Below are 13807 nucleotides of genomic sequence, written 5' to 3'. Positions count from 1 at the left end.
CATCCTAAGTAAGAAAAGGACCAATATTTAGCCACTTCCGAAGAACTCCTGAAGATGCCCCGTGGAGGGGTAAAACACGTGTTGAGTGGTTTGACGGTGGCAGTTGTGTGATTCGCATTGTTTGCCGCATATGCATTTATCAGCGGGCTGGCGGGCGGTGCATTTTGTTACACGACTACCACTGCATGTGCGGAAGTGGCTAAATATTGGTCCTTTTCTTATGTATTCCCCGCGGTCAAAGTCGCTGCAATTTGTGTTTTTTTTTTTGTATTTGACTAATATTGTATTTGATCACGTACTAATCCTCCTCGTATATTAAGGATATGCAGGAATTTCTTGAGGAGTTGGGTTAGCTTGACTGAAGACAATTCCAACGCAAAATAAGCGCAATCTCGCCTGGTTGCGGAAACCACTCCGTTGAGACAAGAAAATCCACCCCGTATCGACCACACTTAAACCAACAAAAATAAATGTTTTTAAAGTGGTTTTTTAGCATTAATAAATGTTTTAAGAAGTAACATGTTGTTCGTAGCAGGAGGCGCAATGCAAACTCACTTTATTTTAAGCTAATCATTGTTTTTGATTGACTATAAAAAAATCAATTTTTAATAATAGGCGTGTGTTTAATCTATTGTATGAGTTACAAGTAAGAGCAGGGTGTAGCGCGGATTGTTGTCTCCCTGGTGCGGCCGGCCCGGGGGACAGCACGCCGCGTTTGTTTGTTCTGCTCTCATGTGTTCTTTTGTCATTGTTTTATAGAAAGAGATGTTTTTTCCTCCGTGGGAAATATTAACTTATTTATTTGATAAAATTCGTATGTTTACTTACAAATAGCGTCGTAACCATTGACACGTTTCTATCGAATATATAAAATTTTCGTGTCACGGTGTTCGAACTTGAACTCCTCTGAAACGGCTTGACCGATTTTAACCAAATTTTATATGCGTATTCAGTAGGTCTGAGAATCGGCTACTATCTATTTTTCATACCCCTGAGTGATAAGGGTTGTTCACCCTTAAAATTTTTTTTTATTTTTTTGACGAAATTTTTTGTTTTTATTTTTTTATGATACGACATACAAAAATACATACAACCCTAAATTTTCACCCCTCTACGATCAACCCTTATTTTTTAATTGTAAATTAAAACATTATTTTTTGCAAAACAACGTTTGCGGGTTCAGCTAGTATAACTATATTATATATATTAAATGCAACAGAGGTCGTTTATTCGTAAATTCAAATTCATAAATTCTTTATTTAACATAACATGGATTAGATCTCTTTGATATCGCGTTGAGCCCACCAGTTGTTCGAGTGAAATACCTTTGACATAATGTTAACTTATTATGTGCGTGTGTGTGCCTATGTGTGTGTGTGTGTGTGTTGCATTTGATTAATTTACGTATAGTTTATCTTTATAATGATTGTTCGCATCGTATTTTGTTTGCTTGTTTAAATGTATAAGCAGTAAATGCCACGGTAGCCGTGTGTGTGCGCGTGTCCGCAGGTGCGCGCGCGCCGGCCCGAGCAGAAGTGGTACGAGCGGCTGTCGACGCGGGCCAAGGACGACACCAAACTGATCCACGCTCCTTTGCAGGTCTGAGTGGGCCGAGGCGCTGCGGGCTGCAGACTCGCTATTGACGCTTGCTCGTGGTACCGGTGGCGGTTGCGATGTGGTGGTGGTAGTTAGTTCTGTTGGGTTGGGTGGTACGGCAATCGACTACAGTCCGCGTCTCCCAAAAGACAGATTTCATACTCTGAAAACTTATTGGCCTGTCGAAGTCTAATGGAAAAATATAAGATGTACTTCCGAATGATAGAATCTACTTTAAACTTAGTTGTTTATTTATTTAATGTATAAATAGTGAACAACAGTTTGACTGATGTGTCCTGACATCACTTTTCTTCGATTTGATTGATGTCAATTGTTTAACAAACTACAGAACAGTGTTTATTTCCGCAGCGGCTTGTATGAGAAAATGTCAAAAATTTCCAATTTTTTTTACACAACAAAATTCCTCTGCTTGCCGCGACGGAAACATGAAGAAAAGTTAGTTGAATTGATTGATGGTCCAGTTCTTCGCCAAGCGATTCAGAAACTGAAACCGACGCGTTGCCCATTTATTGGTAATGTTTGCTAATCATTACCCTGCATCCTATGGAGTTGAAACGCTATGACGTCAGCTGGTAGCCCATATAACGTATAGACGTTTGGCCTCCAGACTCAATTCCCTTCTCTCCCCCTCCCTCTTACGTCCGGCGCACTGAGTCGAGTGGGAACGATGCCAATGACGTCACCGGCGTTTTACTGGTTTGAAACGTAACACATGGAAAAACATTTTTTTTGGATAATTGTCGACCGAGTAGATTTTTTATATGTAGCTAAAATGCGTAGACCAATACACCTTTTTTTTCTTTTTATCTTTCTAACATTACATTACTTATTAACTCCAGACGCTGGTGGTAGTGAATAACAAAATGTCTTATATTTTCTTCAATTCATAAGTTTGTAAGCGTTGGCTTCTAGAACGTTAGGTGTACGACACGTAGTAATGAAAAGCGTTTTTGTGAACTAAATAAATCATTTCGGGATAAAAGGAAGTTTTTGTAGGAGCCGTCGAACAAAAAGTGTCGGTGCGACAAAAAGCAGCGGCTACGCCTCGCAGACCCGTCGCCGCTCAACAATTGTCGTGCTGAGCCGGCTCGAGCCACACGCGCGACTCTGCGGCTGAAGCGATGATTTTCACTTTGAATCATTTGTAGCGCCAGGAGAAAATGTAGCGGGAGCGCAATTTGATACAAACTAGAATCAATTGTGCTCCCCTATCGACAATTATTGATTTATTTGAAAACGTCTATTACAACTAAATTCAGTTTATACTGAAAACACAATTTAAAATAGAATAAAAAGAAATTCAAAGTCGAAAATACTATAAAACTGAATTACTATTTGTATTGCTATCACCGTTTAAATTTTAAAAGCTATTACTTAGTTGTCAATGAAGCGACGCGGAATAAAATAAAATAGTTCATAAGATTATAATTAACATCATAAATTTATACGAGTCTTAAATAGATAAAACACTTAAAAATCTTTACCAACGAAGGAAAAATATTTTTCTAATATTTACTACTAATCCGCTGCATTGCTTTAATAAACCAAAAAAAAATGTATCATAGTTTGGTGACAGAAACTGTAGTCTTTTAGGTCTTCATGGCTTTTAAGCAGAAAGACTGGTCGTATACGACTTGTATATAAAATATTACTAACGATATATGTATACATTGTACTTGCGTGTGAAGCGATACCGAGGTTGTCCGAGTACATGGTTACCTGTTGGCTGTGCAGGTGGTGAGGGTGTGGCCGGAGCGCGGCGCCGTGCAGGTGTACAACCCCAAGGGCGAGGACAAGCTGTTCACGTACGACGCCGCCTACGACTGCGCCGCCGACACGCAGACCATCTACGACGAGATGGTGAGTTCGATACATTTTGAGTGTTCTTTCTAGTGTAGATCTATGTACCAAGTTTTAGTTCAGCCCTCTCGAGCTCCTGCCAAGATCGCCTTTGCAAGACCTCTCTGTCCAAGGTCCCTTCACATTATGACCCTACGATACACAAAAAACTGGTAAGTTTTTCCATTTTACAATTCTTGCGCCCCCCTATGTACCATACACATATTTTTCAATCTCATATTGCCCACTTGTGGACCGTAGTCCCTACGCTCGGAAACACCGGTTTTTTACAATCTAAGAGCTTTTTAGTCCAAAAATTCAGGTTCTTCAGCCCTTTTCAGTCGAACGAATAATATAATCAAGCACCCGCCAGAGAAAATCTTAGTCACAGAGAAAACAAAGGCAGAAAACCAGAAGCTTAGGTCGCCGAGAACTTGGTAAAGCTATGAATACCAACAAACTCTGACGTAATCTAACGAAGAGACAATATTCACACTGTGCGTTCCGTGTGGATTAATTGCCTATAAAATTTGATACACACAAAAGTGTAGGGAAAAAAAATCTTCACCCTTTTCTTTGGTCGGACACGGTATCAATCCAATTTTATACTTGTGCTCGAAATGCCGAGGAACAGACTGGAAATGGGAAGAACTCTTCCTTTAAAAATTAAGCACTTAACCTCTGTCTCGCCTGATGTTACGCGATGACGAGGTCTGCGATGCACATGCTTACCTAGAAGATACCCATTCACTCTTGTCTCGAAGACTCCTGTGTTATAATTGTCTGGAAACAACGACGCCGGCAGGTTGTTCCACTCGGCTGTTGGCACTATGTATTAGCAAAACGCTTAGTGCGGGTAGAAGGAATTTCAACCGTGTACGTACGGACGTCGCGAATACGTGCGTCTTGTCCGATGGAAGAAAAGGAGATAGGGAATTATTTGGTGCAATTCCGCTGTTCAGTCCAAAATACAGCTTGTAGAACACCGATAAACTGGCAAGTTTTTAACTGCTTATTGAAACGATTTCAAAGGATTCATTTACATTTATTCATTACATGTTATTTAGTTTTGTGAGATTCTTCACACGGCTAGTAGGTCTTGGAGGTAATGACAACACGAAGTGTGAAGTAGAAGTGTGTGTTTTCATCAAACTTAGCCCATATTTATATCGATTTAAAACTATGAGAAAAATGTTCAACCAATAAAAATCGTCGAACAATAACAAGCGGAGCAGTATTGTAGAGAGTTCTTTTTCGCCTGATATATGAAAGAATTATATTTCCGTGGAAATGCCTTTTTCCAAGCGCCTGACGATGACGTAATGTGCTCCCGGAGTTTATTTATTGGTGTTATAACAGCTTTCAATGTCGCCTCTCGCATTATGCAATACCAAAGTCAATTTGTACACCGTTGGACTATGGCGAGAATTTCAAGTGCTGCAATGTTTACCGAAACCGTTGCCAAATTTGCGGCGCTCTCGTGCGGTCCACACGCTGCGGCTGCCGCGAGTGTCGACGATACGTTGAATTGCGTAATCCTGCCCATCTGTAAATGTATGGTAGACATTAGATTGTTTGCCGTTTGTTTTATTATTCATGTACACATTCTTATAACCTAAGTACAAAAGTTATGTCACTAAACGCTCGCCAGAGTACGACGGAATAAAATTACAATTGTAAATACGGCAAACGATGACGTCGCAAAATGTTCAATTGACTAGTAAATTGCATAACGAAAGGATAAAGGTTGTGCAAATAGAAGATATGAACAACGGTGTTGAATCACATGTAATCTTCTTTAGGGTGTCATTCAGCCCGTGTGTTTCGGGAGCGCCGGACCAGCAGCTACCAACATTATCAAGGCCTTCAGGGGGTGGTCTGAGAGGGTACTAACGGGTCGCTGTTTTCAGAATGTTTTTGCTCTCATCAGGAAATTGGTCGAGCGAGGCAGCAGTGAACTGCTACACCATAGTTGTCGATATGAAAGTGCGCTGAGGAGACACTCGCGACTGACTGTCTATAAATAGAAAATAATGTTAAGCTAGGCCGCCGGTGTGCATCCGACCTCAGAAGGAAACCATTTGCGAACCTCCTCGAAGACGTTATTAAAGAGGCGATGGCAACGAACGCCTCTTCCGATCAACCACCGAGTCCGAGATAATAAGATCAGAACTAAGATATTCCGTGACTGTCGCAGGAGGCATCTAATAAAGGAAGAGCTTTGGGGTTGGGCACTTCATCGTCCTCTGGAACGAAGCAGCGATGCGATATTGTATATTCATTATTTATGTAAATATTTCTAATACAGTTTGCTAGCTGATCCCGCAAACGTTGTTTTGCCATGTATGTTATTAACAAATAAAAAATAAGGGTTGTATCTATTTTTGTATTCTATCATAAAAAATTAAAAAAAAATTTGTCTAAAAAATAAAAAAAATTAGGAGTGGACCAGCCTTAACATTTAGAGGGATGAAAAATAGATATCCGATTCTGCGCCCTGCCATCCTGGTCGATATGCGCGCTAAGATCCACGAAAATCGGTCGAACCGTTTCGGAGGAGTTCAATCACGCACACCGTGACACGAGAATTTTATATATTAGATGTATAACGACGAAAGTAATGCCATAGCCATTTTTTACCAGTTACTGCTTAGGCGGTGTAGAGAAACTAATGAAGGCAGGTGAAACAAGTATATATCATATAAGATAAAAAATGTAAATATACTAATGGCTACTCATATCTAAATTTAGGTATAAATAAATTATAATACTTATATATAAATATCTACATACACTATTTATATTGATATAATAAATAATAAAATCCAATTATCGTGATGATTCGGTCAGCTTGTCAAGCAATAGCGTTGGAACAATCGCTTGCTGTAGTGGTTCTGAAGAGAATGCGATGTAAGCCAGCAGATCTTGTCAAAGGCCCAGAACGGACGCTGGATTTTCGTAACAATGAATTTCGCGCAACTTAGTCATACGGTGTGGAATGTTGCTGTTGTATATTGAAAACACATGCGCGACCACATAACTCATATGGACTTTCTTAATTCAGTTTTCGATTTAAATTAAATTCACACGAACTTCGCCCCGCGGCGGCTCCGGTTGCAGCGGCGCGCTGCCGGTGCAGCGCCGCGCGCCCGACAGCGCTTGACCGATGAACTGCCAATGACACGCGATCCTTGCATCATCACACACGTTTACAATTAATAAATTGGTTACATAAATAACTATCCGTTTCATTCCGGCTCATATATCACTACTGGCTGAATTTCGAATCGTGAATATTAAAAATACTGATACTAGTGGAAGGTGTCTCGTGATGGATATATCGTGGCGTGAGTTTCGGCTTGGAGGCTCCGTAGTTGCAGTAATTACAGAACGTACAAGTCCATCCAGCGCGTTACGAGCGTGCAAATCAGCAACGCGTCTGCGTCCGCACGCTGACAGTTTTGAATTGTCTTACATCGCTTACACTTTGCCAGATGTAACGTCCTTCTTAGTTATAAGTTCTTCTTTTCACACTGCAAGGCGTAATAGGTTTACTTTAAAGATCGACACGATATCCGCTCCTGCGCTGCTCGCATCTTGCGACTTTCCGCGACCTATACTGTGTCCTCGGTCCACCTGGTGTGGTCCACCGGCTCGTGGTCGCCATTTGAGAACCTTTCGGCCCCAACTGCCATCAGACGAGTAATTCTTCGAGCTACGTCGGTGATGGTGGTATTTCTGCGGATCTTATTATTTCCTGTTCGATCTCGCAGCAAAACTCCGAGTACAGCGCTCTTCATTGCTCTCTGGGTTACCTTGAGCTCTCTCATGAGGCCCGTCGTAAGCGACCACGTCTCGAGTCCGCGTGTAAATCCCTAAAGTTATGCGTGTTAAGTATTAAAGTACGTGTTAAGACAAAGATAGTAGACAGCGTGTATTGACGAGACGGGCGAGCGGGGCGGACGCCGGCGCGCACGCTGTCCATAAACGTTGGCCGCGGCACTGCACAATAGAATTTGTATTTGGCTCGAATGCAATGAATGGGCACGGCGCCCAATCCGGACAGCGGGCGCGCGTTCGATTATCCGTCTAATTAATTTGCTTTTAAAAGGTTTATTTACGTAAGTTGGTCGGTACCTCGTGCGTATGTTGGTGGTGAGGCGCCGGCTTTCGAGACGTGGAGTAAGCGAAGTATTTTATCTTTTCGATGCTCAATTTCTAGTAGGAAGACGGCAGTGATAAGGAACTCTCCGGACATTACGGTGCACCGGTGCGTTCTGTAGATGATCCCGGTGCACCTATGTACTGATGACATGTTCATATTTAATGAAATCAGGCGTTACCTCGCGGAAGTCCATCCTAAGTAAGAAAAGGACCAATATTTAGTCACTTCCGCACGTGCAGTGGCAGTCGTGCAATGAAATGCACCGCCCGCCAGCCCGCTGATAAATGCGTATGCGGCAAACAATGCGAATCACACAACCGCCACCACCAAATTTCATTTGACATGTTAATACCTTTTGGATGGAGTACCACAAAGGGATTACCCCGAACATTCAAAAAAAAAATAAAGATAATAAAGGTAGACTTAACTATTTTACGGCTCCAGCTATGTCCCCAGGTGTGGCCTTCGCCGCGCAATGCTCTCGTTTGTCAAAAAGACCGCGAAATGACCTCCGGCAACCGCGAGATTTCGCTTCATTGGATCGTACGCGTGTTATATTCAGTTATTATTTATTAATTTAGGTGTTCATTAGTAATTATAGAGTTTATGTATTATAGCTGATATCAGCTCATTTACGCCCACTGCAAGGCTTGGGCCTCCTTCAAAGATATCTATGGGGGGTGATACCATAATCGCCACGCTCTGCAGGCGGGTCGGCGATCGCAACGTGGATTTGAGCAGTGGCAATCCTATATAATTAATGCGCAAAGTATGAATTATATAAGATTGCTTCTCAGTCCTCCACCGCTGGGCCTACCACTCGCATAACTTTTTTATGAATCATATATGCATGTATTATTTCTTATATGTAATATATCTATATCTAATTGAGACATCTATCGCTTATTGAATGCTTTCCCTATTTTTTCATATCAATCAAGTCCATCCAATGGTTGTCTCTAATAAATCGCGTTTCGATAAGACCGCCCATTGTATATTTTTGGACTATTATATGTAATTTCTTTTCATAATAACATCAGCCAATGAACGCCTACTGCATGGCATAGGCCTCCCCCAAATTTCGCCGCGCCGAGTCCAGAGTCTTCTAGCGACCTGGACTACGGCACGTCTACCGACTCGTGTTCGTCACACGAGCACCTTTCGACCTCCAAGTCCGTCGGTTGCACGACCGATATGTGCCTGGTTTACTTCGGCTGGTCCATACGACCACGGCTTTCTAATTTTGATGGTCGAGAGGCGCAGGCGCACGTCACACGTCATCCACAAGCGCACAATTAAGCTGGACTCTCAGGCAGCGCGTTAATTCAATTACGCCGTATAAACAGTTTCATTATCGCCGCGACCAAATCGATGCTATCCGTAGTTTATGCATACATTACCGGTTGTGTGGGAACGGCTTGCGAATTCATTCGAAGCTGCACGAAAACGTATAACTACATTACTTTATCACAATGTTTGTCGCTCCAAGGCACTCTGAGATCATTCTTACAAAGTATTTAAATTTATAGTTTTTGTGAATTTTCATTGTGTGTGTATTGGCGATGCAAATAAAGTTTTTATGATCGCATCCATTGGAAAATATTTATATGAATATCCATGATTATTGCGTGATGTTTAGCGATATATTTTCCTGTTTGAAGTTACTTGAAACGGTGTCTTGAATGTACGTTAACAATGGGGCCCGTATATGTTCAGACAGAGAGTTCGACGAATGTTTATGTCGGCGTTCATATGACAATAAGGTTAATGCGCCTTCCCGCTGGCGATTACGAAGAGAAGCGTCGGGAGATGCTGCACGGACGGAACAGATGAGGCGAAGGACCGGTCTACCGTCTGGAGATGGTAAACGGTACAGAAGGAGTCAAGTGGCGGAGAGTGTTTGCGCACAAGTAGCTGAAGAACGGGAGCGAATTTATTTAATGGAATCAGGCGTTACCTCGTGGAAGTCCATCCTAAGTAAGAAAAGGACCAATATTTAGCCACTTCCGCACATGCAGTGGTAGTCGTGCAATAAAGTGCACCGCCAGCCCGCTGATAAATGCGTATGCGGCAAACAATGAAAAATCACACAACCGCTACCGCCAAATTACTCAACACGTGTTTCACCCCTCCACGGGGCATCTTCATGTAACATAACTCCTGAACTAAATATTGATCCTTTTCTTACTGGGAAGCGAATTGAAACCTAAAAGCCCGGGAGCGATGTACATGGGAAGGGACGGAGTAGAGATTTGTAAGGAGCCCTAATGCAAGTATGGGCTGCCTCTCCCGAGATCGCTCCGTATGCCGGGTGACGGGCACGATCATGGGAGCTGGAGGGAATGGCAGTACCATCATACTGTGTTATCTGTGCTGGTGCTGCCGTGTGTTCGACCAGTTCACTCGCTTTCAGCGCCCTCCGTTACGGTGTGAATAATATTTTATGACCTAAAAATGCCATGTCATGGGGTGAGAACTGTTTTATATAGTTTCTTACCCTCTGAAACCCCTTCGGTGGTTGAAATCAGTAATTTGGAAGGGCGCCGTGATGTAAATATGTGTGTGTTTTAAGTAGCACTGTTGTATTGGAGCCCAAGTAATAGTTTCTCAGGAAACAGTCCACGGACAACCCCATCGTTTCTTAATCGAAAACTGTTATTGGACCCCGGCGCGGCTTTATGGGGCTTTGTTCGAGGAGGCCTGTTATCGGCCTCTTACACCGCACGAGTTTGTTTTTCATGTTTCGGGCGTACCGAGCGCGGCGCAAGCTCCCGACAGCGCACAGCTGCCACCGCGTTGCGCAACTAAATAAACATTCATTTATATAATTCGTGTACACAGTCGTGCGTGTTCATTCATGGGCGCATCCCCGCCCACTGACACCTTCGCGTATACAAGATGCATCATGCATTCCTTAAAGATGAACCTTCTGTGTAACCGCTCTGTTATAATATCTACCGGGATGCATGTGGCGCGGTGATATGTATCCTATACGATTACTCACTGAAGTTATGAACTAACGTATAAAGTTGTGTGGAATGCGGGTGTCGTTTCAGTCTAAAGACGCCCTCTGCAAGCCATGGGCCTTCCCCAAAGATATCTATGGGGGATATACCATTATCACAGTGTGGTATTAGGGCACTCGCAGAACGCTGGTGCTAATTCTCAGGAACCGAACCGCGTGTACAGAAGAATATAAGCAATACTGTGAATTGTATCCAAAGACAAAAAGTTGGAGATTGGCAAGTGGAAGCAGGAGTAAGCAAGCTGCATAGCGCTCAGAACAGATGGCCGAGTGGACCTTTAAGTTTCGAAGTGCAGACCACAGGCAAGCGGAGCGTACAACAGCCGTCAACAAAATGACCAGATGACCGTGGTGTGGGTGTCGGAAGACAACAGAAGCAAGCTGCTTAAGACCTGTTCTATTAAAACTATGTCGGGGGAGGCCTATGATGATGAAAGTCAAGATTCAGTAAAAGAACGAAAATCTAGAATATAATAGAAAGTCGGAACTTGCAGTACTATGACGTGGAACATCAAGAGCCCTACTGGTAGTGAATCTTCTTCAGATGGCGATATAAGATGTATCCAAATGTTCAGGACAGGGCTTTTCAACCATTTTTCGTTCCCATAATAAAACTATTGAGTTATGAGTACCTATACTTAAATCTCTGTACATTGTCTGTGACAATAGTTTTATTATAGTTTTCAAGGATTTTCGTACAAAATTTGGAAGTATATTTATAAACTGCATATGGCATTCATAATAAATTAAATTAAAATTTATGCAAGTATATTGTTTTAATTTTTCACTATTATAAATAAAGTTTTCGTTAATATTTCAGTCGTAGGATGTAAATATTATTATATTGTGTACAATATACTTTATATGTATCTTATATGGGAACCATTGGATTACGATTATTATCCTTATTTAGTATTTTATGTTGATAGTAAATAAACTATTAACATGTAATTAGGTGTAATTGAGTTTGGTGCAACGTTGCCCGCGGCGACGAGATTGTCGCTGTTTACTAAATATAGTGCGTCACACGTCATAGCGCGCGTTGACTCACGCGCACATGGCGCGCGCCGTGACGTCACGTGCGCACGCGCACACGCAGTCGGGAATAAAAAAATTGCAAACCAAGCCTATAACTAAAAACTTTAAAAATAATAATTTTGATATGAGACTGTGTTGAAATAGGCTTGATTTAATATGTAACATAGTAATGGTCATTTCATCCTCGAATGCGAGTGATAAATCATCTGGTGCTACAGATGTTTTGCCGAGGTCACATTTCGTCTCAAAGCCTCCTGTCCTTAATGCGTTATCCAGTTGGCGGATGATTCTGCTGATACATCTAACCAATCACCACCATATATTAGATTTCGTATCTATACAAATAAATAAAACGGGAGTGTCTGTTTGTTATTTTAAAATTTCTTTACTATATACATATGAATCCACGTACAAAATTACATCTGTTTTAATGTTGGTATCTATCTGTTCATCTGTTCCGGCTAATCTCTTAAATGGCTGGACCAATTTAGACGAGACTTATTCTGGCAGAGAGCTGATGTAATGAGTATCTAAGGCTACTTTTATAAAAAACTTTTAAAAAATTCTTCAACCAATAAAGTACATAATGCAATATTTTTGTAAAATTCCACGCAGACGAAGTCGCAGGCACAGCTAGTTATAAATTAAAGTCGAACGAAGTTTTCGCTGTAGCGTGGTGGGTGTCAAAGACGGGTTGTGAGTCGGAACAAGAGTGACACCTGGGCATGTTATGGCAGTGAAAATATTTCAAAGAGAAATTATAAAAATCCGGCCGAATGTACCTTATTGCATTGGCGCAGTTTTGGTGCCATGTGCGTGGCAAAGGCTTCAACCATATACGATAGATACAGTGCGCGGAGTTACAAGACTTGATTTCTTCATCTCCTTTCTTCCATCGGATATCGAAACGCACGGATTCAAGACATGCATGCACTGTCGAAATCACTTTAACACGAACTAAGCGTTTTGTTGCTACTTTCATATTTCGAACAGCCAAGCTTCTTACCGACGTCGTTGTCTCCGGGAAGTTATAACTTGGAAGTCTAGAGTGAATAGGTATATTCTAGACAAGCTTGTACTAACGTAGACCATGTTTGCTTAACATCATGCGAGACAGAGAAAGAGATGTGTGCATAAAAAGACTGATTCGGTCAGAGTTCAGTGTTTGGCGTTGTGACCTTCAAACAAAATCAACCCAAGCAGGCTGTCCTTATCTAGTCAACTATCGATCTCTTCAAAAAAGTTTTGTCTGGCGCACAGGTGCGGCCGCTGGTGGCGTCGGTGCTGGACGGGTTCAACGGGTGCGTGTTCGCGTACGGGCAGACGGGCACGGGCAAGACGCACACCATGGAGGGCACGCCGGAGGACGAGGGCGTCATCCCGCGCGCCTTCCGTCACCTGTGGGCGCACATCGAGAACACCGCCTCGCCCGACGTCACGCACCTCGTCTCCTGCTCCTACGTGGAGCTCTACCTCGAGGACGTGCGCGACCTGCTCTCCAAAGATTGCAAGAAGCTCACCATACGCGGCCAGGTAAGCGCTGTCACAGTTATTCTCTTGCGGTGCCACCTCCTCTCTCAGGTTGACTATAGTTGAGGGTACAGTTATGAACAGCCCTGGTGCTTATTTTGTCCAATAATGCCTTAAGCTAAAAAATTGAATACATAGAGTAAAGTAAGTATACAGACGACGAGCGATTTCTGTTAAAAAATTTTCTTTCCACGGAGTTTATTGTTAATAGCTGTTGAAGCTAGTATATCTCGTAAAGCATTACTCGTCCGAATTGCCGCAGTTTTCGAATTTTTGTTGAGCGTAAAATCTTATTCCCTTGCTTACATTCTGAAACGCTGTCAAAGGATTCCCCATCCGTTCACGATATTTCGAACTTCTAAATGTTTTTTTTATAACTTTGGTATACCTTCAAAGGTATCTGTTAGGAGACGATTTCGTGAGCATATCTGACGGTATTTACAGCGCGTACATTCACTTTTAACTTAAAATATTGTCTAATACGTAATAACGAGTAGAGGTGACAATACATAACCTTGCGGTACTATAAAGTTTTGCTGTGTGATATTGATCAATTCGAATCTAACGTATTTAGACCTTCAGTCGTTTTTTTG

At 42.1% G+C, this 13807-nt stretch overlaps 1 protein-coding gene across 3 annotated transcripts in view; it reads left to right on the top strand.

The window, feature by feature from the left end:
• Positions 1-13807, top strand: part of Klp68D (kinesin-like protein 68D) — a 52416-nt gene that overhangs the window by 7765 nt on the left and 30844 nt on the right. For 2 of the 3 annotated variants that reach the window (XM_068767107.1, XM_068767109.1), the window contains exons 2-4: positions 1510-1599; positions 3352-3477; positions 12945-13217. In XM_068767107.1, coding sequence (XP_068623208.1) covers positions 1510-1599; positions 3352-3477; positions 12945-13217 — 489 coding nt within the window. The remainder of the gene's footprint in view (positions 1-1509; positions 1600-3351; positions 3478-12944; positions 13218-13807) is intronic. The other variant, XM_068767108.1, reaches the window with a different exon arrangement.

Source organism: Battus philenor, unplaced genomic scaffold (genome assembly GCF_028537555.1).
Source record: "Battus philenor isolate CCGP_79_NKW_IND1 unplaced genomic scaffold, ilBatPhil1.0.hap1 SCAF_22, whole genome shotgun sequence".
Taxonomy (NCBI): domain Eukaryota; kingdom Metazoa; phylum Arthropoda; class Insecta; order Lepidoptera; family Papilionidae; genus Battus; species Battus philenor.
The sequence above is the reverse complement of the archived record's forward strand: the minus strand, read 5'-3'. Positions and strand labels throughout refer to the sequence as shown.